The following is a 24,915-nucleotide window of genomic DNA, read 5'->3' as shown; positions in this document are numbered from 1 at the left end:
TCATTAGCAATAGAACTTTACTGGAAGGTATGCAAGAACAATAGTACCCTCTAACGAGAGATTTTGTAAATTTTGCACAGGAAAAATTGAAAATGAGATACATTTCTTGATTGAATGTCCTCAATATAACAAAACTAGATGTAAATAGAATATTAATGATATTAATTTAAATAATTGGGATGAAAATTTTACCAAAATGTTAAATCCTATGTCTGAAAATGAACTAAAATCTACTTGCAAGTACACATACATCTTATATATAGGTGATTGTGTGTTTTAAACAAAATTATAAAAATTTAGAATAATTGTGCTGTATATGTGTGTAAGACTCTAAAGTGCGATGGTACTCTAAAGTGCGATGGTCACGCTAAAGTGCGATTGTCTACGCTCAAGTACGATGGGGTCTCACGCTAAAGTCCGTTGGTTGTTTGTTAGGGAAAGTACGATGGTGTATCAGGCTAAAGTGTGATGGTCCAAAGGGTAAGATTCGAAGTATTAAAACATAGAGGTTTTAATAAAAGTCTTTTTGCAAAAGTCTTTTTGCAAAAGTTATTATGCTAAGGTATAACATATGTGATAGGCTTTACAATTTACTGGTAGGCGGAAGTAATTTATTTCTAAATTAACAAGTCCGACCAAGTAATAATTGCTATAAAGGTAATTTATGTTTTGCTAATATTATATTTCATGTAAAATGAATTTTTAACAATTCGGAGCGTATTGAATATTTGGATAATTGGTGAAGATTGCCGTTCACACTAATATTACAACCTCCCATACATTTGTCATTGAAAGTTAAAAATCCCTTATTCGTTCATTGTCGGGATAGGCAACATTTATTTGCATAAGCTTAAATCTAAATGCAAGAGAAATGCAATGTTCGCAGAGCTTTCTCCTTTTCAGTATTTTCCAACAATATACAGTACGAACTTATGTTTTAGCAGACAATTTATAGTTAACGCATGAAAACATGTATCTCTATTTTACCAACGTTACTTTTCATTAAAATCGATGGCATTTAACGGGGATCACAAAGTAAACTGCCGCATAAACAATGATTCGAATGTGTCCGTTCGCTTCAAATAGAAGCAGGATAAGTATGCCTATACTGTTTTGTATTTATATAGTAAAATGGTCGACTGTAGGATACAAGTCCTTTTTTCAGCACTCGAAAAAAATAAACATTGTGATTCAGCCGACAAAGAACGGTTAAATGCAATCAATTACTCGTAAGTCATGGACATATGGTGTAAAAATTGTTAATCAAATATTCCTAATATATTTTCTGGTATGTTCATTTTTTTTAGTTTGTATTATAAACAACTGTTAACGTCATTATCGAACTACGTTTTTATGTCTACATTTATTTTCCCGGACCATCGCACTTTAGCGTAGACCATCGCACTTTAGCGTGACCATCGTACTTTAGCGTCCCCATCGCACTTTAGAGTCCTACATGTGTATGGTGTCAGTATGAGTTTAGAATGTAATGGTAATCACAGAATATACTTAGAATGTTGGGTATTTCATAGAATTTACCCAAGACCTGTTGTAACCTGCATCTATATTTTATTTTTATATGTTGTTTTAATATTATTATTGTCTGTATTTGGATCACGCCTCTATTTTGCTCTTTCCGATAAAATATTGAACTGAATTGTTATCCGCTGATATACGGGCTTTTTTTAAAAAAATTAGTGATCTCACAGTCTTGTGTATTAATAATATTCAAGACTTAAAATCGGTCTTATTAAATTCGTTTAATGTGTTTTTAAAAACTTAGATACACAGTCTACTAATAAATGAGGAATCAAGAATAACAAATAAAATGTGCAGAATAGATGACAAAAAAAAAAAAAGAAAGAAAAATATGACAACAAAGTAAAATATAGAGAGGATCAGAGAATAATGGGGCACTAAGAGACAAAGAAAAAGGGGCGTTCAAATACAAAGGAAATGGGACACTCAAATATAGAATTAAGAATATAAATGGGACACTCAAATATAAAGAACGGAAAATAATGGGAACTCTAAAACTACTAGCATATATTTTTTTGTTCAAAATTATAAAATTATTTTACATGTATAGAATGTGTCATTTACATCTACATATCTTCATTATGAACAGATCTGTACCACTGTGACGGGATACAGGTACTGAACAAAATCGACACAACTTTTGTTTTCTTTAATAACATGCAAGGCTTAGCATCACACAAGAGTAAACAATGAAAAAATGATACAATGAAAAGTAAAAAGAGATTTCAACTTTACATCGTATATCAGTGAATCGTTTCAGAAGTGATACCCTCGTCAAACCGCTAGAAATGCTCAAAATTAAAGGAATTCTAGACTTGTTTATTTATTTTTTCCTTTCCTTCCACTTCGTTAGTACCCAATTTCCGGTGGCGATAATACACAGTGGCATTTCTAAGTATTCTAAAGGTTTTCTGACTACGTCCCCTTTCACAGGTACATGTAATACCTGCCTCATATTATTATAGAATTTCATTTATGAAAAAAAATGGTAGCTTCCTTGTTGATATCACAAAAATAATGCTGGAGATACCAAGGTACCATTCAAAACTCACATGTCAAAGAGAAATTGACGACGCCGTAAAAAATACCAAGATTAACGACTAAATGACAAACAAGTGACTTTAAATAAAGTCCACAATACAAGAATTTTTTTTATAACGGTTTTTGTACAAATATATAATGCTAGTTTGGTTTTATTTAATTTTCGGACCCACGATTGAACATATTAAGCAAGGAATACGAATAAAGACTCGCTACAGATTTTTTTCCATATCACCAACACCTCTTGTATGCACAATGCATGGGATAATATTAAAAGGGGCAATCAAAAAAAATAAATCGAATTAAAACAGACAATATCATAACTGAAAAATACAACGTCAAAACGACAAACAATAGATCATAATCAATACACTGAAAGCCAGGATTGACCAAAACGTACCCATGAAATATCAGGGTTTGCTTAGGTGCACCGAAACGGTAAGTCATATTAGTGACAACTGTTTCTAATGATACTCGCAAATTCAGTGTGAAGCAGAGGCAGCATTGTGAATGTGACAAAAGTAACATATCTATGAAGATCATCTGGGACACATTTACTTCAAAATTTTGAGCCAAATCATGATGACGTCCACAAAACGGTTGAGGGACATCCTTTTACCAATAACTTCATCAGAAAATATTGAGGTGGTAAGTAATACAACAGATCATATTAAGATGATGTTTCTCTGGGGTTGTGTTACCTAATATGTGCATGTCACGAAAGCTTTTTAATTAGCACATGTTTATTTTTAAATGCACAGTGATAAGTACAGATCTGAGAGTATTATGTGTTATTTTCATTTACAAAGGAAATGCAATACCAGTGTATTTGTCCAAACATTAACAACTTGTGAAAGATGTAATACTCGAAACTTACAGGATTAGTGTTAATAGTACATTTACATTTATTGGCATGAAATATTGACAGCAATCTATTTAGAATAGTTATCCGAGGGTAAGTTATATGTATAGATGACATATTGTAATTAGCCTTTGACAAGACCGATGTGTATTACAAAAGACTGACATTCAGAAACATTGATATTGATCTCTCTAGTTTTATTTCCCTTAGAATGTATTCGGATTTAAGAAGGTTTGATTAGAAGCGCAGTGCAGATGACAAATATATGTTTACGTTGTGAAGATGAGTAATATTAACTTGGACTGCTTAGCTGTACTGTCAAGGTATCATACATTGTGCTAGTTTACACTTTACTCTTGTTGACTTGGCTGTCATCTAATAACAACAAAGTGTCTGCATTGAACAATCAAGTTTAGCCTATGAAAATACGCAGAAAACTTACGATAATGTATTTCATTATCAATTAGAAGTAATGGTATAACCTACATTATACGTGTATGTGTCGCCATGTGCAAAAAAACCAAACTGGACAATAGTTGATAACGAGTTATGACCTTATCATTTAGATGTCAAATCAAGAGTATCGAATAAACACCTACACACAACCGCATGAAAATGCATAGTATAGTACTAAGTTGTCATAACTGTAGGATTACAACAGCTTCATGCAATGCACTGATCCGCTTCGATTACATGCGTCAGTTGATAATTTAATTTTCATGTTTGATTGGTCATTTTTTCTCTTGAACTCAAAATCAGACAAGCGTTCATGTTAACGTTCACACAATGAAATAAAATTGAGAAAGGAAATGGGGAATGTGTCATAGCGACAACAACCCGACCATAAATCAGAAAACAGCCGAAGGCCACCAATGGGTCTTCAATGTAGCGAGAAACTCTCGCACCCGTAGGCGTCCTTCAGCTGGCCCCTTAAAAAATATGTATACTAGTACAGTGATAATGGACGTCATTCTAAACTCCGAATTATACACAAGAAACTAAAATTAAAAATGACATGACCCAACAACTCAATAAGATTGGCTCTTCATATGCATATTCAAGTAAAATAACATCACTCATTGACTAAACTTTAGATAACATTCTTACGGTTGGCTTTTATCTAAATACTGTAGTTATACCAAAAACAAATATTGATAAGCCACCATCCAAATCTTTGGTTCTGCAATAAGTTTTGCCTGCCCTTTGACTTGTATAAGTATAACAGGAGACAGTTTCTAATTTATTATATATGTGAATGATGATAGACACATGCCATGTACATTTGAAAACAAATACATTGGATAAAAACGTTGGACAGATGTTTGTCAGAAAGTATTAACACTGTTATAATGTAAAAAAAAGTGTCAGCTTTGTCTTCTGAATTTACTATTTCAACATCAGGGCAACAAACTCTGGAATATAAAAATAGATTTTCTATTATTAAACTGTACAAAGGTCCCCTGTAACGGCTTGCCTGTAGTGTACAGTAGCAACAATAAGATATCACAAAAAGTGATGTTATACCAAAAGTGTAATACGTACGTTTATTAGATCTGACAAACAGTGAAGTTATTTTAACAATCCCGTTGAGTGCTACTGCAATGTATTATAGGTTATAAATTATTCAGTTATATGTAGGATATTCCATTATGAAGGATAATTCGTCAATGAGGATAAACTCAAGTTTTGCAAAATAGACCAAGTGGAAGTGAAAAAATGTGAACAACACTTATAAAAAAACATATACGGTGAGTCCATTATATCCAGATTCAACAGTACTTTTGTTTCTCAACAACGAATTGTTAAAATATTTAAGGAAAACAATTATATTTATCATATGATTTTTTTTAAAGTTAAGACTATTTTCTAACCGGATTTAAAAAAAATATCGTTGGTTCAGTAAACTATCATTACTCTCAACTAGAAAAGAGTGCGGCACATGCGATGGGTTTACATGAGACAAGAAATTATTTACATGAGACAAGCAATTATTACCAGTTGTTTTGTTTTGTATGATCTTTTATCTTCCCATATTCGGTGTTAAATACAACCCCTGTTTTTTTTTAATTAGATATAGATAGTATATATGCAACTTATTACTGTGCTTCGCTGAATTTTTTTTCTTTACCTTGATAGTTTATCATTCCGTCTCCATCAAGGTCTGCCTCGTGTAACATATCATCGACTTCAAGATCTGTCAATTTTTCACCAATTGCTGTCATGATGTGACGAAGCTCTGCTCCGCTGATAAAGCCATTGCCTTCTTTGTCAAATAATCGAAAAGCCTCTTTTATCTCCTCCTCAGCGTCACCATCTTTCATTTTCTTTGCCATAAGCGTAAGGAATTCTGGGAAGTCAACCTGGCCATTCCCTAGGCGAAATCATATGACGATAATATACATTTTTAGACAATTTAACTTGTGGAATTCAGGGATAGTACAGACGACTCTTTAAACTAATAGAAGTAAATCAATGGTATTTTAGCATCTTTGGATCAATTCTTACTAAAGTCAGACCCCCCCCTATTTTAATGTTTTAATTTAAATTAGTGTAATTGTTTTAGAAGGCAAAACCAAACTTTGTTTACACATATAATGGTACATGCTTAGGCGTCATCAGAAACCCAAAATTTACCATACTCTGGAATCGGTTATGCAAGGAAAAATATCTCAAAGTCATTATTTAAAATAATGTAAATAATAACAAAACATGCAATGGTTAATTATTCATAATTATCAAATGCCTTACCATCAGCATCAATTTCGTTAATCATGTCTGCTAGATCTGCTTCGGTTGGGTTCATGCCCAGTGATCTCATTGCTGTTCCCAATTCTTTAGATGTAATTGTTCCACTTCCATCTGTATCAAATAAACTGAAAGCCTCTTTAAATTCTGAAAGATTAAAAACAAGTTAAAATGCAAAACTGGTAAACAGAATAAAAAACAAGGAAGAAAAATCGTGTCTTAAGCAGTGGAAAGAATGTACCAATGTTCCAAAAAGAGATCCAAATCGTTTTTAAAAAAGGGATAAAAGATACCAACGAAAGTTGAAACATTCAAACTCAACAGTCGAAAATGAACGACAACGCCATGGCTAAACATTAAAAAAGACAACCAACAGTACACAAAACACAACATACTAAACTAAAGACTGAGCAACACGATCCCCACCAATTACTGGGGGTGATTCCATGTGCTGTTGAAGGGTAACCAGAACCTTCTGCACATGTGGCACCCGTTTCAGGGTTGAATAGATAACGTCCAAAAGAATTTGAGAAAGTGGATTAATTCTAACTGGAATGCTATAGGATTAAAACTAAGTTCTGTCGAACTCACATGAGTGTATAAAGCATATATAAATTTAAAGAAATCAAAGATATACAATATTTGAATTAGATTAACTTGATTGCAGCTTTGAAATGCATCCATCGTGTTTTTAGAAATAAAATATCATAGTCTGCTGAAATTTTTACTTTGAATAACAGGAGATCTTTGGTATACGTCATCGATACAGAAGATGTATACTCGTTTGTTGACCATTACTTAATTTTTATTATATAATCACATTCTATTACAGGCTATCCATACGGCTATACCAACTTATGATCCTTGGTTCACTTGACAGTTTCAGGGTCCTTAAACATATGTATCGTTGAGACTTAGAAATGCCAAATGAACCAAGGATTAGACCAACAGAGAAATAAATAAAGGCAACAGAACTATACCGGTGTTCAAAAGACACAAATCGATTGATAGAAAACAAATCCGGCTAACAATCTTAAATCAAGGGTAACACATCAAATATAAGAGAAAAACAAAGGAACAGAAGGAACACTGAAGCACCAAAAACAAACGCCCACATACATAGAAAAGAACTATGTGATAGCAACTGCCATATTCCTGACTTGATACAGAACATTTTAGGAAAATGGTGGGTTACACCTGAATAAATGGGTAGCCAAACCTCCCGCATTATGACAATGCTAAAACGATAACACTCCGTGACAGAAATACAGCACAAAAAATAATATAATAGTGGACACAACATGCAAATCGCAGAACAACAACGAACATATTCCATCAAAGATAGACACCACAGGATATCAGAAACCGTGACGCGCATACGTAACTGACATGCAATCTCGAACTTTATACAGTTATTTACACAATACTCTCCCAAACAATTTTCATGACAATGATTTAATGGAAAGGCAATTTTATAATTGTTTGGACATAACAGATTATCAAACCGAAACCATAACAAAAACATCAAAAATAAAAACATGAATGCTGGATGTACAAAATACCGAGACACGTCGTATAGCAATGCAAATTAACACTCAGTATAACAGTCATATTCGGGAATATGTCACGTTCATTACTTAGCAAACAGACGAAATAGATGTCAAACCACAATTTAAGACGTGGTAAAAATGTCATTAGTTAGTTAAGACACAGGCACATCGTACATATCAACCTATTCGTGGTGGTGTCTATAAAATTCACGGAGTGTCATTTTGATCTTTTCTCCTCATAAATCATTTGGAGCAGTTTCTGTGAATATGCACGACCATAACGTATCAATTGAGATATGTAGCGAAGCAGGATGAGAAAAGCTACCATACCTGATGACGTCTCATAAAGAGAACACATCTTTTTGCAGATCATTCGAAAGAAAGGGTTGATTTTGTCTGCATATCGTTGTTCATTAGAGAAACAGATCCCACCACCAAATCTTGTGCAATTCGTGATTTTTCCACTCTAGACAGTTATATTTAAATATCTCGAGAGAATAAATAACGTACCACACTAAGTATAAGAGTAGAATATATATATATTTGTATACATATATCTCTAATTCTAGTAAGGTCTAACTTTTCAAGTTAATGAAAATAACACGTTATCGTTTGTGTGCGTCTGAAGCGCTTTTCTGGATTTGATTTCATCGGTTCGCTAACAATATCCTTTCCCATAAGCCAAGATTTATACAAATCCTGGCTATAAGACTCAATACAAGTAGTAGTGATCAGATTGACAATAGTTGAAACACCATTACCGTGTATCTGTTCTTCTGTCAGCTGATCTGCCTGGAAGGAAAGAACAGTAACATATAACTTTTTCTATTAGATTAATCTGTTTGTTTATAACTCTAAATGTTCAATTTTCTTTTGTGTGAATTTTTACGCATTTTTTTTTAAATTTCAGGATGGTTGTTTCTTAAGTACCCACAAATATGATACTAAAAAGAATAATCAAGAAAAATCATATACTCAAACGGAAATGAATTCAAAAGGACAATGGCCAAACATCAAGAAGGTTTTTTTTAACGCTGAATACCAAACCATATTCTCTTCACATTTATGACAAAATGTGTAACCGTTTCTTAAAGTTACTCGAATTAAAATAGAGAATACAAGATATTAAAAGGCCGATCCTATTTATTGTTTTAAAATCTTGTGATCATTGTACATATGAACCGTAAACCAGGGTCAACTTTAATAAAGATGATAATTAGGATTATCTTATGCAAATGTAAAAGGATATTTAATCATCTGTATTAAGGCATTTAATTGAAATGAATAATTGTTAGTTTAGTTAGTTGCTCATAGTATTTGACCGATCGCATATCGATTTTAGATCAATGGGTTAAATTTGTCATTTGAGAAAAACGGAACGAGGGTTTCATCACTGAAGCCCGAACTTCTCTTAATTTAAAATATACATATTAATTATGATACTGAATGCTCCAAAGTATATTCGTTTACCTTGAGCGATAGCGCACACAACACCCATCATTATTTCCACGACAACTTAATACAAATCTTAAATGATAACTATTGTGTTACATCAATGCCCTAAGTAATTTGATTGTATGCACTAATTTTAAATCGGACTTTTAACCTTTACAAACGTGTATTATAAGTTAGTCCAAAAAGGTCCTATTAACATTACAAACATTGACATTTGTCAACTTGACTATGTTTACGAATACAATAAAAGATATTATTGACATAAACCAAAATCGCAATAGAACAGTTTGATAAATCAAGATATTGCTACAATCATACAAAAACGAATGAAAAAAATTTGACTGGAGATACAGTGCTTCAATTATACCAGAAAAACGATTTCACTGTAACTACAATGTGTACTGTTGGAATCCTTTCAGTTTACTCGCGTTTACTATTCAAAGATCTTAAGAAGTTTACTTACCATGTCTGTATAAATAGTATATGTATGGCAATTAACCTCTTGTTAAAGATTTAAACCATTTTAAATCAATTCTATCTTTGAACTGGTGATATAATGTGACGAAGATATTGTTTTATGGTTTCATGTTTGTTTTGTGTTTTACTTCTTGTGAACACGACACTCCTCCATGGACTTCTTATAGCGACCTATTGTGTACAGTTTTTTTTTCTCTCCAGATAAGCGACAATTAAAGAACTGTTACTAGAAACGGTATAATAATAAGAGGCAAATTAATAGAAATATACCTCAATAGACACATAAAGTATTATATCTCTGAATAAGCCAAGCATATTTAGGCCAAAAATAAGTAAAATAACAAAAAATACTGAACTCCGAGGGAAATTCCAAACGGAAAGTCCTAAATCAAATGGCAAAATCAAAAGGTAAAATCTCATCAAACGAACTGTCATATTCCTTACCTTGTATAGACATTTTATTATCTTATACAAGAACTGGCGGATTAAACCTTGGTTAATAGGTAGCTAAACCTCTTACTTGTTTGACAGTTGCATGAAATTCCATTACATTGACAACGATGTGTGAACAAAACTAAGGCACAATAGATGAAAATGTTAAAAATACAGGTACAACAGTCAACATTGTAATATAATCTTATATCACTTTAAAACATACAACTATGTCAACAAATCAACAAAAATGCATACAGATAAAGCACATAAGCAAAAAACCAAAGACACGAATACACAAATTTACCATGGCACAATAACATAGTGACAGAATGTGTCACCACCGAGCCATGTCTAATGTTTATCATCAACAATAGACTAATCATTCAAAGTGATAATTTACAAAGACAGATACAACAACACTACAACACGTTATTAAGATGATAAACAATGTCAATACCCGGCCCCTTCCAATCTGTGTTGACTACAAAACTTTATTAAGATGATAAACAATGTCAATACCCGGCCCCTTCCACTCTGTATTGACTACAACACTTTATTAAGATGATAAACAATGTCAATACCCGGCCCCTTCCACTCTGTGTTGACTACAACACGTTATTAAGATGATAAACAATGTCAATACTCGGCCCCTTCCACTCTGTGTTGACTACAACACGTTATTAAGATGATAAACAATGTCAATACCCGGCCCCTTTTACTCTACGTACTACAACACGTTATTAAGATGATAAACAATGTCAATACCCGGCCCCTTCCACTCTGTGTTGACTACAACACGTTATTAAGATGATAAACAATGTCAATACCCGGCCCCTTCCACTCGACGTTGACTACAACACTTTATTAAGATGTTAAACAATGTCAATACCCGGCCCCTTTCACTCTGTGTTGACTACAACACGTTATTAAGATGATAAACAATGTCAATACCCAGCCCCTTCCACTCTGTGTTGACTACAACACGTTATTAAGATGATAAACAATGTCAATACCCGGCCCCTTCCACTCTGTGTTGACTACAACACGTTATTAAGATGATAAACAATGTCAATACCCGACCCCTTCCACTCTGTGTTGACTACAACACGTTATTAGGATGATAAACAATGTCAATACCCGGCCCCGTCCACTCTACGTTGACTACAACACTTTATTAAGATGATAAACAATGTCAATACCCGGCCCCTTCCACTCTACGTTGACTACAACACTTTATTAAGATGATGAACAATGTCAATACCCGGCCCCTTCCACTCTACGTTGACTACAACACGTTATTAAGATGATAAACAATGTCAATACCCGGCCCCTTTCACTCTGTGTTGACTACAACACGTTATTAAGATGATAAACAATGTCAATACCCGGCCCCTTCCACTCTACGTTGACTACAACACGTTATTAAGATGATAAACAATGTCAATACCCGGTCCCTTCCACTCTACGTTGACTACAACACTTTATTAAGATGATAAACAATGTCAATACCCGGCCCCTTCCACTCTGTGTTGACTACAACACGTTCTTAAGATGATAAACAATGTCAATACCCGGCCCTTCCACTCTGTGTTGAATACAACACCTTATTAAGATGATAAACAATGTCAATACCCGGCCCCTTCCACTCTACGTTGACTACAACACTTTTTTAAGATGATAAACAATGTCAATACCCGGCCCCTTCCACTCTGTGTTGTATTTGTATTTGTATCCATCTGATGAGTTAAGCTTTTCAACTGATGATTATAGTTCGTTCTTACGTTGTACTGTTACACGACAGCAGTCCTAGATTGGAGGGAGGGTTGGGATCCCGCTAACATGTGTAACCCTCCACACTCTTTATGTATGTGTCCCAAGTCAGGGGCCTGAAGTTAATGGTTGTCGTTTGTTTATGAGTTTCTAGTTTGTTTTTTGTTCATTTTTTGTATATGAATTAGGCCGTTAGTTTTCTCGTTTGAATTGTTTTACATTGTCATTTCGGGGCCTTATATAACCGACTATGTGGTATGGGCTTTGCTCATTTTTGAAGGCCGTACGGTGACCTATAGTTAAATTATGTGTCATTTTGTACCTTGTGGAAAGTTGTTTCATTGGCAATCATACCACATCTTCTTTCTAGGGGAAGTTGGTATATTGCTACTAAGGTGGGGGAGGGGAAATGATTATTTCAAAATTAAAATCGTCTCGTTTGTCATAGATTCTGGAACTGAGATGACCGGTTATGTCACAATCGAGGTTTAAGTCTAAAAATGAGGTAGAGGAAGCTGTGTATGTTGTTTATTTAATTTTAGTTCTGGAGATTATTAATGGAACCCAATAAGAAAAGTTTGGATTGTAAATAGAAAGAACATCATCAAAATATCTGAATGTGAAATTAAATGATTTGGCATCTTGGATCTTCTTTTTCTTAAAAGTGTCTGAAGGAACTCCGACTCATATGAAGATAATGAAAGGTCAGCAAGGAGAGGGGCACAATATTCCGTATGGTATCACAGAGTAATAAATTTGTAGCATCTGCTACCAGTTTTATGTTATTTCTTTTAATTAATTGTTCAATTTCACATGGTGAATTGTGGTGTACAGGGTTGAAAAATCAAAAGTTGATAGAAGTAATTTCAGAGAAAGATCGATATTTAAAATCATCAACAAGTTCCTTAAAGTGTTTTAGAATCCACATATGGATTTCTGAAGACCCTTTTTCACTGTGGACAGATATTTATTTAATTTTATGCACAATTCTTTCATCAAACATGTAGGCGAGTCGGCAATGTACTGTTGTTTTTACGGAATTTGTGAAGCTTATGTGTCGAATACAAACAAGGTAGGTGCTCTGTTCATGTAATGTTCATTGAAGATATGAAGGACTTATAATTCGCCAAAATCTTATCCTTGTCAAACGATCATATGTCTTTGTATATGAGATTATCTGAGTGCTCATTTATTCCTTCTTCTTTTTCAACACACTCGTAGTAGTACGATTTACATACAAAGACAATATTAATTGAAGCTTTGTACGCAGGAATAACAACATCCTTATCACGAAGAGACGATAGACATTTCATAGCATGTTTGTCTCTGAAAATGGACTTTGGTCGAACAGTTTTTAACTTATGAATGCGACGTTTCATCAGAGACAAAGCATATTATTAGTTACCAGATTTTAAATTCAAACAATAATGCAAAAAACGTCAAAAAGCATATCGAAGCATCAAAGCAAAAACAAAATCTCGTTAAGAAATAGAAAATATATTAATTTCCTTCCGAATTATATAAATACCGTCTTATAATAAGAAGAAAGACAACTGTTGGAATTTTAAGTTTGGAAAAATAAGAAAATATCTGTACTAATTATAAAAAAAAGAAGATGTGGTATGATTGCCAATGAGACAACTCTCCTCAAGAGACCAAAATGACATAGAAATTAATAATTATAGGTCAAAGTACGGCCTTTAATAATGAGCAAATGGGCCCCATATCGCATAGTCAGCTATAAAAAGCCCCGAAATGAAAATGTAAAACAATGCAAACGATAAAAACAAATGCAGGGATTCATAATACAAATTATGAAACGATTAAGATGTAAGAAATACTTCTCGTGTCTCGTGGTAAGAAAGCAATTAAATTTCAAATAGAGTCGGCACATATATACAATCAACAATAAACTCATCATAGATACCAGAATAAATATTTTATACGCCAGATGAGCGTTTCGACTGCAAACGACTCATCAGTGGGCTCGAATATAAAAAGTTAAAAGTCAATAAATAAGAGCTTAAGAAAGCATTTAGCATAAACACAAAACATCACATTTCAACAAGGTTCCAAAAAGAGACAGGTACATCCGAATGTATACAAATGATAGAAAATACAACTTTATGTAAGATTAGAACACCTATTAAGCTTCAGATTAAATTGAAAAAAAACCTGTCAGAAATAGAAATTTCTTAAAGTTTAAAATGTCAAAACATCTATGAAGTAAAATGATGGAAACCTAATCAGTGGAACAAAACATTAAATCAACTACACGAAATATGCAGCCCTTCAGTTGGAACTGTTACGATTGTTTCATGAATGTGACCTACCGAATTAGACTATTTACCGGATTTGTAATCACATAAGCAACACGACGGGTGCCACATGTGGAGCAGGATCTGCTTACCCTTCCGGAGCACCTGAGATCACCCCTAGTTTTTGGTGGGGTTCGTGTTGTTTATTCTTTAGTTTTCTATGTTGTGTAATGTGTACTATTGTTTTTCTGTTTGTCTTTTTCGTTTTTAGCCATGGCGTTGTCAGTTTGTTTTAGATTTATGAGTTTGACTGTCCCTTTGGTATCTTTCGTCCCTCTTTTACAACAAGTCATGCTATATATTTGTGGGAGATCAGTATTCCAATTGGCCAATTCTTGTCGCATTGCGGCAGTTAGTTCCTAATCTGTTAAAGGTAGATGCATAGTTAATTAATCTGATTACTCACATTCATCTTAAACAATAACCCATGTTGTATAAATAGACATATGATTAAATATACAAAGCGTATTCTTTTTACAACACAAAAATATGAAAAACCAACGTCTTTAGAAATTTATGTGAAAGAATGTGGAACAAAAATATTGAAAAAGAAATCCCGTATTCGAAAATATGTTCCGGTTTGATACAACAATACCACCTTTGAAATACAAGCGTAACAGCTCTTTGGTATTGAGTAACACATTACATTTATATTTTTATTTATACTGCAACTAGCTGCGTTTATTTCCTAAATATATACATGATATAGTAACATAGCTATATTTTTATAATGTCAATTTCATCACAGTCACTTGGACAACTTTCTGTTCGCTTATGTTATAATTTGTGTTTCCACTAATCTTTGAAACGTTAATGTTTTTATCTAACACATAAGTTAATTGAGTTTGGTGTATGAATATGAGGATGAAAAAAGAGACAGGCTATCTGCAAAGATTATTCTTTAATCAAAATAAAGGCTACCTTATATATTTTAAAGTCAATTTTGTTTGATAGAAAAAAACAGTGTAATTTTTAAGATGTTCAGTATATTTAAATTGTACGCTTGTCGCATTGCGGTAAAGATTGTTATTTTGTGAAATATAACACCGAAGATTATTATCACCAGATACATTCAGTAACTCTTTACAAGTAAATATTTATTCTGATCTTATAAGGCTCCTATAGCTATCATTGTAAATAAATCAAACACAGCACACACTACACAATGGTAAGTATCTCAGCTTATTTACTATGAATAATTAAATTATAAGTAAATTGTACAGATAGTCAAATTACTCTTTTATTATTTTCATTTTATTTTCGACGTAATGAAAAGGAAGCCTGAACATTCATTCAGTCAAGCTACCCTTCACCTTAAAAATCACGTACTTTGTCACGCGTGATTTGTCATACGAGTACCAGCGAGGGAGTTCTTACTAAAATATTCTTGTTGACAATTAAATATTAAGAATTGGGGTTTTTTTTCATCGACTTTTGAGCAATTATATACCTCCGTATGCTATCCTGGTAAAAGTAAAAGATTAAAAGTGAGAGGATTAATAATATGATGACAGACGATCACTGGCCAGATCTTGTTTGGTATAATGTTTATATGGAAATCAAATTTCTCTTGTTGGTAAACTCGATTGTTCATATTTTCATTTATAAATTTCTTTTTAAGTATAATTTGGCATGAACAAATTGGTAATTATAAGTATGATAAACAGTTCCATGTCCATGGTTGATTTACCTTAATCAGGTATCTAGATTTCAAGACGGCCAAAAGTTTGAAAAGTCAAAATTTGAAATCTTTTTAAACAAAAAGGACTTGGAAAGCTCATGAATACCGTCTAATTGCCGAAACACTGATATTAAATGGTAGATGAGATGACTACCCTGGTTTCATATAATCATCCAGCAATGAAAGTTTTAAAGGCTTTTGATAATACCCCCCCCCCCCCCCCCCCCCGCCGTTTTTTTTTTGTGAACGCGACGGCATCACCAAATAGAATAAAAACAACTTTATTCTGAATTTCAAAAAGACCAGCATAGTTTAGATAAAACATATAGGTTGTAAAAAAAAAGTAGATTCAACAGAAATTATAAAGCTTTTAGTACTATTATTAAAAACAACCAAATTAAGCATGTGTTTTATTTCATATTGATGAAAGCTTTACATTTATATCTTTTTTAGGCAGAATCATTGACAGAGGAACAAATAGCAGGTACAAAGAATTTGTTTTGTAAATAGAAATGTTTGTTTTTCTCACACATTGCTGTCAGTACAATGGAATTCTATGCGACTGTCATACAAACAGAGGTTAAGCTACATGTATCTATACTACCATTTTCTACATATGGAAATATCTTTAACAAGTTAGAGCATGTGTATGAGCCTTTGATTTTGATATTTTGTAAAGAACTTTTCGTTTTGAATTTCGTTTGAAGTTCGGTATTTTTGTTATTCTACTTTTTATTACAAATCATCATAAATAAAGGCAACAGTAGTTTACCCTGTTCAAAAGTCATCAATCGATTAAAATAAAAAACAATCCGGACTACAAAGTTAAAATCGAGGGAAACACATCAACTAAGAGGAAAAAACGAAACAACAGGAACACTGAAGTGCAACAAAAACAAACAACAATGCAACACACATAGAAACACACTATTAGATAACAATTGCCTGACTTGGTATTGGACATTAAAAAAAAATGATGGATTGTACCTTGCTTTGTTGCTAGCCAAATCTCGGGCTTAATGACAATGCTAGATATACCGCTAACATGACAGGAATATAGTACAAATAAATGCAAGAACACTCAGGACAGAGAAATACACAAAGAAATATTATAATAGTTCATTTCAACATGTTAACCAAAGAATAACAACGGATACCTAAAGTTTTTTGATTATAATTTTGATTAATACGTTAAGAAAAAGAAGCGTTTTTCGATTTATTTTCTTTAAATTTTCATAATTTGTATTTTTCTAATAAGCATGAATTTTAGCAACAGTATCCCATGTATAAATATTTTTAAAATTCATCTATCCACAGAATTTAAAGAAGCGTTTAGTTTGTTTGACAAGGATGGAGATGGAACAATTTCCTGTAGGGAGCTAGGAACAGTCATGCGATCACTGGGTCAGAATCCGACAGAGGCAGAATTACAGGATATGATCAATGATGTCGATACAGACGGTAGGACGCATGTAAACTTTCAAATCTTTTAAATGAAAAAAGCAAAATCACAAAAACACTGAACTTAGAGGAAAGTCAAATTGGAAAGTCCATAATCACAGGGCAAATCCAAATGACAAATCACATCAAAAACGAAAGGACAACAACTGTCATATTCCTGACTTGTTACAGGAATTTTCAAATGTAGAAAATTGTGGATTAAACCTGGTTTTAAAGCGCTAAACCTCTCACTTTGTACGACAGTCTCATCAAATTCCGTTATATATACACCGATGCGTGAAACTAAAAACCCGTGCAGAATAAACTTGTACACGTGGTTACTATTCTATTTCATAAACATATTTGTTTGCACTTCTTCAATCACTATTCTTTTAATGTGAAAATCAATATACATGGTCACTATTGCACCTCTTAAGATTTTATTTTAACAATTGGTCATTTTAATCTTTCTATGCATGTGTTCACAGTGACTTCTCATGTAATATTTTCATAACTTTACTTTATTTCGACGGAACTATATTGATGTAGTCATGTTTAATACATCTAATCATAAATATGGAGATGTGTTATGAAAGTTTTCTTCCAACTTTATGAACTTGTTTCAAAACCAGTGTCAGACGCTAGCTATAATATAATATATAAAAGCTGACAAGTTTCCAAGTTGTCCTTTTAATCTGTCTTTGATCTTGATAGACTTATTGATAAATTTTCAGGCAATGGGTCAATAGAATTTCCAGAATTTTTAACAATGATGGCAAAGAAAATCAAAGATGGCGGCGAATCTGAAGAAGAACTTCGAGAAGCTTTTAGAGTTTTTGATAAAGACGGTAATGGATTTATAAGTGCTGCTGAATTACGTCACGTGATGACAAATCTCGGAGAAAAGCTAACTGACGAGGAAGTAGACGAGATGATACGTGAAGCCGATATCGACGGGGATGGTCAGGTTAATTATGAAGGTAAGGCATCATAATTTAAAGAAGCGAATAGTTGACAAAACATTGTCAAACTTACTGTGAATGACAGGATACAAAGTTTATAAGCACCCACTTCTTCAAAGACAAAACTGATAATACTGAGTTTCGAACATAACAGCGAGTGAACCATAATAAAAAAAATAGACCAAATGGAAATATTGATGAGTTTAGATTAACTGAAATTTAAGCAAGCTACACTAAGTTGAAATAAAGGATACAACTAGTTAAGAAGACAAACATTAAGAAAAAAAACCAAACATATATACAAAAAAGATATAATCAAACCTCAAAAACTTCCTATGGGCTAATATAAAATATTTTGTTTATAAAGTGTAATTACACGACATTGATGTCTACTGTTTATTCTTGAAAAGAGAAATACAAATGTGAATCAAGGCGAAAGGAAAACATGTCTATATCTTATCACTTGACGTATAATTGATCATGAAATTTGACAAGGGGGTTGGGTTGCCTGTAAATGGTATCAGTGTGTAGAATCTAACGATATACATATATCTTTATATTGTAGAATTTGTCACAATGATGATTTCAAAGTAGATGGTGTATAAATAAAAACAGGAGAGTAAAATTGAGATCTATGGATACAAAAATGGAACATGTTCACTTCCAAAAAAACACTACATATTTGAGTTATTTCCTTTTTGTATGAATTGCAAAAACCAAAACAGAAAGAATTAAAGTAGCCTTGAGAGATCTTTTTTCTGTTGATGCTTGCCAGATTTACTCTTCAGTCTCTGGTGTGTATGTGTTTGTGTGTTTGTGTGTGTGTGTGTGTGTGTGAGAGAGAGAGAGAGAGAGAGAGAGAGAGAGAGAGAGAGAGAGAGAGAGAGAGAGAGAGAGAGAGAGAGAGAGAGAGAGAGAGAGAGAGAGAGAGAGAGAGAGAGAGAAATGTATCACCATTCTGAACATATTAAAATTTTATTGATTCAGAATTTAAATAATATGTTTGTAATAATTTGATTTTGAGTTTATACACTTAAGTACAAGGTAAATATGATGTTGTTGTGTAAATAGCTGCACATCGACAAAGAGGATAAATAATATCAAATTAACACAGCGTCTAATTATTTTTTACTAAATAGAAGGGTTGAAACGTAAGAAAGTTTTACTCGAAACTAATTGCCATATTTCCTACATGATTTAGTCTGTTTCCATGTCCGGGTTCGGATATAATGTTGGTCTTTTCGATTTTATCAGATCTTCGACTTTTGTATTTTGTTTTTGATTTACAAATATGTTTTATCTCTCACGTCACTGAAATAAAAACTTGTCGAAATGAGCATCGTGTGTGGTCAAATAATGCCGTTTAAGATTATTTCACAGAATATTTTAAATGTTTAAGTTTGAGCAATCCTGATAAACCAGATCCAAACATGAATGTGTACATAGTACACAGATGCCCCATCACCACTATCGTTTTCTATGTTCAGTGGACCGTGAAAATTGGGGTGAAAACTCTAATTTGGCATCCAAATTAGAAAGATTACATTATAAGAAACATTGGACTTCAACTTCATCAAAAACTATTTCGACCAAAAACTTTAACCAAAACTTTAACCTGAAGTGGGATAGACGGATAGACGAACGAACGAACGGACGGACGCACAGACCAGAAAGCATAATGCCTATCAATGGAGCATAAAAAAGAAAGCACGACATTTATAAAGTTTTATTTTCATTTACTACTAGATCAATACCTTTAGATCTGCCGGTAAAAGGGTATCTTTAGGCTTAAAAGTCGGTGATTTTAAAATGACAAGGTTTATAACATATTTTTTTAATATGCTGTTGATAAGTTTATTAATTAGTTCGAAACTTAGAGTCAAACTCCCTCAGTCAATGTTTACCTTAGATATATTTAGCAGTTTCTTCAATGTCCCATTTTGGCTATATAGTTTCTAGCATTTTTACATTTAACACACACCCTGAATTTCAAACTTTTTAAGTTTTGAGAAGTCCTGATAAAGGTAAATTCAAAAAAACCTTTAAACACACCAAATGTATTTACTGCTATTTTCAGTTTTAAGTGTCGTAGTTCTCCTCTTATAGTTCATGTGTTCCCTTAGTTTTATATAAAAAAAAAGAAGATGTTGTATGATTGCCAATGAGACAGCTGTCCACAGGAGACATAAATGGCACAGATATTAACAACTATAGGTCAGCGATAAAAGGCTTCTAAATGACAATGTTAATCAATTCAAACGAGAAAACTAACGGTCTTATTTATATATAAAAAAATGAACGAAAAACAAATATGTAACACATAAACAAACGACAACCACTGAACTACAGGCTTATATTTGATGTGTTCCCTTATTTTTAGTTTGTAACCCGGATTTTTTTTAATCGATTTATGTATTTCGAACAGCTATATGCTACTGTTACTTTTATTTGTGTATTAATTTAAAGAGAAACAGCGGGTTTTTTTTAAACCACTATATCTAAGATATCGCTAGTGGTACTCACTGACTTGGAATGGAAGGCAAAAAAAAAAAAAAAAAATAATTAAAAATTGAATTTGAATTTATAGGCGTTGTCTACAATAATATAAATTTGAATAATTATAATATGTAATTGAATGAGTCTGACTTATTCGTTTTGTCTAAGGTACTGCATTGCATCGTACAATTGGCGTGTAGTGAAATGTTCGTTGATCTGGCCATTGGTCGACATATGACGTCTGATATCATTTATGACTTTTTCCCCACGACTGTGAACCTTTTCGTGTTCATTACTGTTTCTTGAAGCTGTCAGTTCTTTGAGCTGACGAACAACCTCTTCCACCTGTGAAGTGTGCTTTATCTTTTGTTCGGCTAAAGTGTGTTTAATCTTTTGTCCGGCTAAAGTATGCTTAATCTTTTGCCCGGCTAGTGCATGACGAATTGATTCTTGCCTCTTCATCTGTGCAGCAAATCTATTCCTTTTTTCAACTAAAGACCGGGCAATTGATTTTGCCATTTGAAGTCTTCGATAAGCATTTAATCTTGACATTCTTTTTGATAATGTATTATCCTGGACCTTTGTTTGACGACGGTCTTCATGTAGAGAAGAGGATTTTTGTCTGTTATTAAATTCAGTTCTACTATGAACAGGTTCTCCAACAAGCCGTCTGTAATCATGTCCTGTTAGACTTTGACCATGTTCTCCCACACGCTCTCTATGATCATGTCCTGTTAGACTATGAACTGGTTCTCCCACACGCTGTCTGTAATCATGTCCTGTTCGACTATGAACTTGTTCTCCCACACGCTGTCTGTAATCATGTCCTGTTTGACTATGAACTGGTTCTCCCACACGCTGTCTGTAATCATGTCCTGTTCGACTATGAACTTGTTCTCCCACACGCTGTCTGTAATCATGTCCTGTTCGACTATGAACTTGTTCTCCCACACGCTGTCTGTAATCATGTCCTGTTTGACTATGAACTGGTTCTCCCACACGCTGTCTGTAATCATGTCCTGTTCGACTATGAACTTGTTCTCCCACACGCTGTCTGTAATCATGTCCTGTTAGACTATGAACTGGTTCTCCTTCACGCTCTCTGTAAACATGTCCTGTTCGACTATGAACTGGTTCTTCTACACGCTCTCTGTGTTCATGTCGTGATCGACTATGAAGGGTTTCTCCCACACGCTGTCTGTAATCATGTCCTGTTTGACTATGAACTTGTTCTCCCACATGCTGTCTGTAATCATGTCCTGTTCGACTATGAACATATTTTCGCACAAACTGTTTGTTATCATGTCGTCTTGTGCTAATGCTATAAAGCCGTTGTCTCATAAGCTGTTTGATATATTCAGTGTTTGACACTCTTTTACTGCTTATTGCCAAAGGTATGGGAGAGCCAGAATCATCTATGAAAACAAAGACATAGTAATATGCTGATATCTATAGATAAAAAAAATCTTCACAATGTTAAGAATCTGTTGTTTCAACTAAAAAATTATGTGCAATTTGACTATTCAGTTTGAAAAAAAATGTATTTTATGAAAGGTATTTTTTTAAAGAAAGGAGAACTTTAAAATCTGAAGATAACGCTGTGTAAAACTTGTTCTTTTTTTACCTTCCCATGGCATACTAGGCAATTGCATATGATCTACAGATGGTGCTATTGGCAATATATCAGGATGTCCCACATACTGATCTGTATCTTGCCACATTAATATTGGCTGATCTACTGGCATAGGTATAACTGCTGAAGTATTGCATCTCTCATCTGAAAAATCGCCGCAATCATTTTCTCCATCACATAGTTTATCAACATTAACACAATGTGAGTTTCCACATCTAAATTGATCATCGTCACAATCGCCTAGAAATAAAACACTAGAATGTCATGCTCCTTCTATGTTGCGCATTGTTTCTTATATTGAAAATGTCAAGTTACATATAGTGCTATAAGGATAAGGATTATAATAGGTGTACTGCTTTGAATAATATTATGTAGTTTATCTAAATATTCGAGCTTAATTTGTGGTTGCTACCAATATAGTCTTTTCGTTTAGTATTTATTTGCGTAAATCAACGTCTTCAGCAGGGCAATTGTGCCACATGTAAAGTAGTAACTGCCTAACCTTCCGAAACATCTTCGATTTATTTAATCTAAATGAGTTACTCTTTTAACAATAACAATATCATTCTTATTATTTGTTCATGAAGATCCGCTGAATGTTCGCAAGCTGCTTATTTTATATCAGACATTCAGAACTTTTCATCTTGAACGTACCTAAAAAAGCACGCAAAATGAAATGATATGTTTTGATATTACCCTTTATCGATAAATGCACAACTGCTAGTTTGAAGTCACGTTTTTTTTTTGGATGACATTTTAGAACGTTTCAAATTTGATTTATTTATAGTCTTTCACATCCTTGTAAGACACCCTTTTGGCCCTAAAATATAGCATTTTACTTTTTTCAAATGTAAACTTTTAACTTTTAATTGGAAAGCAGAATACCTCTTTTTCATAAATATTGGCTGTTTTTGACAAAACAATACGTATGCATCATATGCTCAAAGTACATATTATTAATTCTTGCAACATTACTGAAATCTTCACAACTTTAAAAGCATTTATGCTAGTTTACGACAGTTTTTATCTGCAATGGAAGTTGGCATATTTGATGATAACACATTTCAAACAAAAACCATCTTAAAAATTATGTGTCATGCCATATTTGATAGATTTAAAAAAATATAAGCTTGGATTTGAACGTCTTTAATGACCAAATCATTTGAAATCGTTTACATAAACTAATTAAATCGACTGAAGAAGACACTCAAGTCTTAAAACAAATGCCACAAATCTTTCACCTCGAATATTAGGCCAAATCTAGCCACTACCGGACCTTCTATATTGTATATGTATTGTCTAATGTTAAAAGTGCCTGCAACCACAACCCGAATAGTAGATGATTATTATTTGATTAACCATTATAAAATTATATTTACCACAACGTTACATATCTTTATTTATACGAATTGGAACACATGAAAGCAAAGGCATTTACCCTAGTCAAATGAACCAGTAGATGAAATGTTGTTAATTACTATATACCTATATTGTTTAAAGAATGTCATCAGTATCTATCTATATTAATGAATATGCATATTATAGAATTCGATAACAGTTATGAAATCGGCACTCTTACGTACCACAGCCGACGTCATCGGAAGCATCACTACAATCTGGCCACGAATCACATTTATATGAATCGGGTATACACCTCTCATCCTTTATACATAGGAAGGAACCACTCTTACATTCTGAAAATAAAACATTTAGCAATCACTGTTTTTAATTGGAAGAATTTATGCTAATAAGTTACGATATGATTTACAAGCAGCAGCTTATACCAAGAGACCTGGTCAATGTCCGAATCATTAACGTGAATTAATGGAAAGATATATAACTACCTTTATAACATAGGGACATTTCAAAGCATACTAGATGGCATTCAAATGATTTACAATGTTCTGAGATTAATCTTGGCGCTGGCAATAAAATATGTTTGCAGTATTGATCTTGCAACTGGATATTATAGACTGTTGTTTCATAGCAGCTAGACAGAAATATTTATCTTTCAGACTTCTTAATTTTATGATGCTATTTTGCCATTACTTCCCGACTGCCTATAAGTTACTCTTGTCATGCAAATATATTCCTTTCGTGAACCTCTCGGTAGCCTCCATTCAAGTTTCAATTCAGCTTTGTGGTGTCCTTAATTGTCCATAAAGACAAATTCGAATTTATTTACAAGATATTAAAGCTGATTGTTTATTAATTTTAGCTTGCGTGGGTGTATCTTTTTTACACCAATATATTGTTGTCACTGCAGAGTGTTACTTTATGATACACTAATTTTGAGGCAGTTTGCCCATATGTTATTGAAAAGCATGATACAAACATAGTATCCGATTTCATTTGAAGACATCTTGGTGTCGTCATCATCGTTATCGTCGTCCTCGTCGTCATCATCGTTATCTTCATCCTCATTGACTGAATGATAACGTTTCAAATTTACGCCAACACTGGATGTTTGAGTGTGTTAGGATTATTCATACAAATAGGCCAGGCATCACA

The 24,915-nt window shown here is 33.2% G+C and overlaps 3 protein-coding genes across 5 annotated transcripts in view; 1 reads left to right on the top strand and 2 right to left on the bottom strand.

Moving 5' to 3' along the window:
* Positions 1-4,669: 4,669 nt before the first annotated feature.
* Positions 4,670-9,755, bottom strand: LOC139518018 (calmodulin-like). The gene is made up of 5 exons (XM_071309646.1): positions 9,656-9,755; positions 8,499-8,529; positions 6,191-6,334; positions 5,571-5,813; positions 4,670-4,854 (listed from the first exon to the last, which is right to left on the bottom strand). Exons 1-5 carry the CDS (start codon positions 9,656-9,658, stop codon positions 4,829-4,831), a joined length of 447 nt encoding a protein of 148 aa, XP_071165747.1. The 5' UTR covers positions 9,659-9,755; the 3' UTR covers positions 4,670-4,828.
* A 5,486-nt stretch (positions 9,756-15,241) lies between these two features.
* LOC139518017 (calmodulin-like) lies at positions 15,242-19,025 on the top strand. The gene is made up of 5 exons (XM_071309645.1): positions 15,242-15,360; positions 16,327-16,357; positions 17,191-17,334; positions 18,048-18,293; positions 18,841-19,025. Exons 1-5 carry the CDS (start codon positions 15,358-15,360, stop codon positions 18,867-18,869), a joined length of 453 nt encoding a protein of 150 aa, XP_071165746.1. The 5' UTR covers positions 15,242-15,357; the 3' UTR covers positions 18,870-19,025.
* Positions 19,026-20,837: 1,812 nt separating this feature from the next.
* Positions 20,838-24,915, bottom strand: part of LOC139518016 (uncharacterized) — a 29,718-nt gene continuing 25,640 nt past the window's right edge. For all 3 annotated transcript variants that reach the window (XM_071309642.1, XM_071309643.1, XM_071309644.1), the window contains 3 exons: positions 23,988-24,098; positions 22,396-22,644; positions 20,838-22,186 (listed from right to left, as the gene is read on the bottom strand). In XM_071309642.1, coding sequence (XP_071165743.1) covers positions 20,922-22,186; positions 22,396-22,644; positions 23,988-24,098 — 1,625 coding nt within the window. In that variant the 3' untranslated portion in view covers positions 20,838-20,921. The remainder of the gene's footprint in view (positions 22,187-22,395; positions 22,645-23,987; positions 24,099-24,915) is intronic.

The sequence above is a fragment of the Mytilus edulis genome, chromosome 3 (assembly GCF_963676685.1).
Source record: "Mytilus edulis chromosome 3, xbMytEdul2.2, whole genome shotgun sequence".
Classification (NCBI taxonomy): Eukaryota; Metazoa; Mollusca; class Bivalvia; order Mytilida; family Mytilidae; genus Mytilus; species Mytilus edulis.
The sequence above is the reverse complement of the archived record's forward strand: the minus strand, read 5'-3'. Positions and strand labels throughout refer to the sequence as shown.

Excerpts from the sequence above, each read along its gene's own strand:
- LOC139518018 (XM_071309646.1), bottom strand. Across the intron at positions 6,335-8,498 it reads GACAGAAGAACAGATACACG|AATTTAAAGAGGCTTTCAGT; the intron begins GTAATGGTGTTT and ends TTAATCTTTCAG. Across the intron at positions 4,855-5,570 it reads CGGAATGATAAACTATCAAG|AGTTTGTTGCCCTGATGTTG; the intron begins GTAAAGAAAAAA and ends TTTATATTCCAG.
- LOC139518017 (XM_071309645.1), top strand. Across the intron at positions 16,358-17,190 it reads GACAGAGGAACAAATAGCAG|AATTTAAAGAAGCGTTTAGT; the intron begins GTACAAAGAATT and ends ATCTATCCACAG. Across the intron at positions 18,294-18,840 it reads TGGTCAGGTTAATTATGAAG|AATTTGTCACAATGATGATT; the intron begins GTAAGGCATCAT and ends TTTATATTGTAG.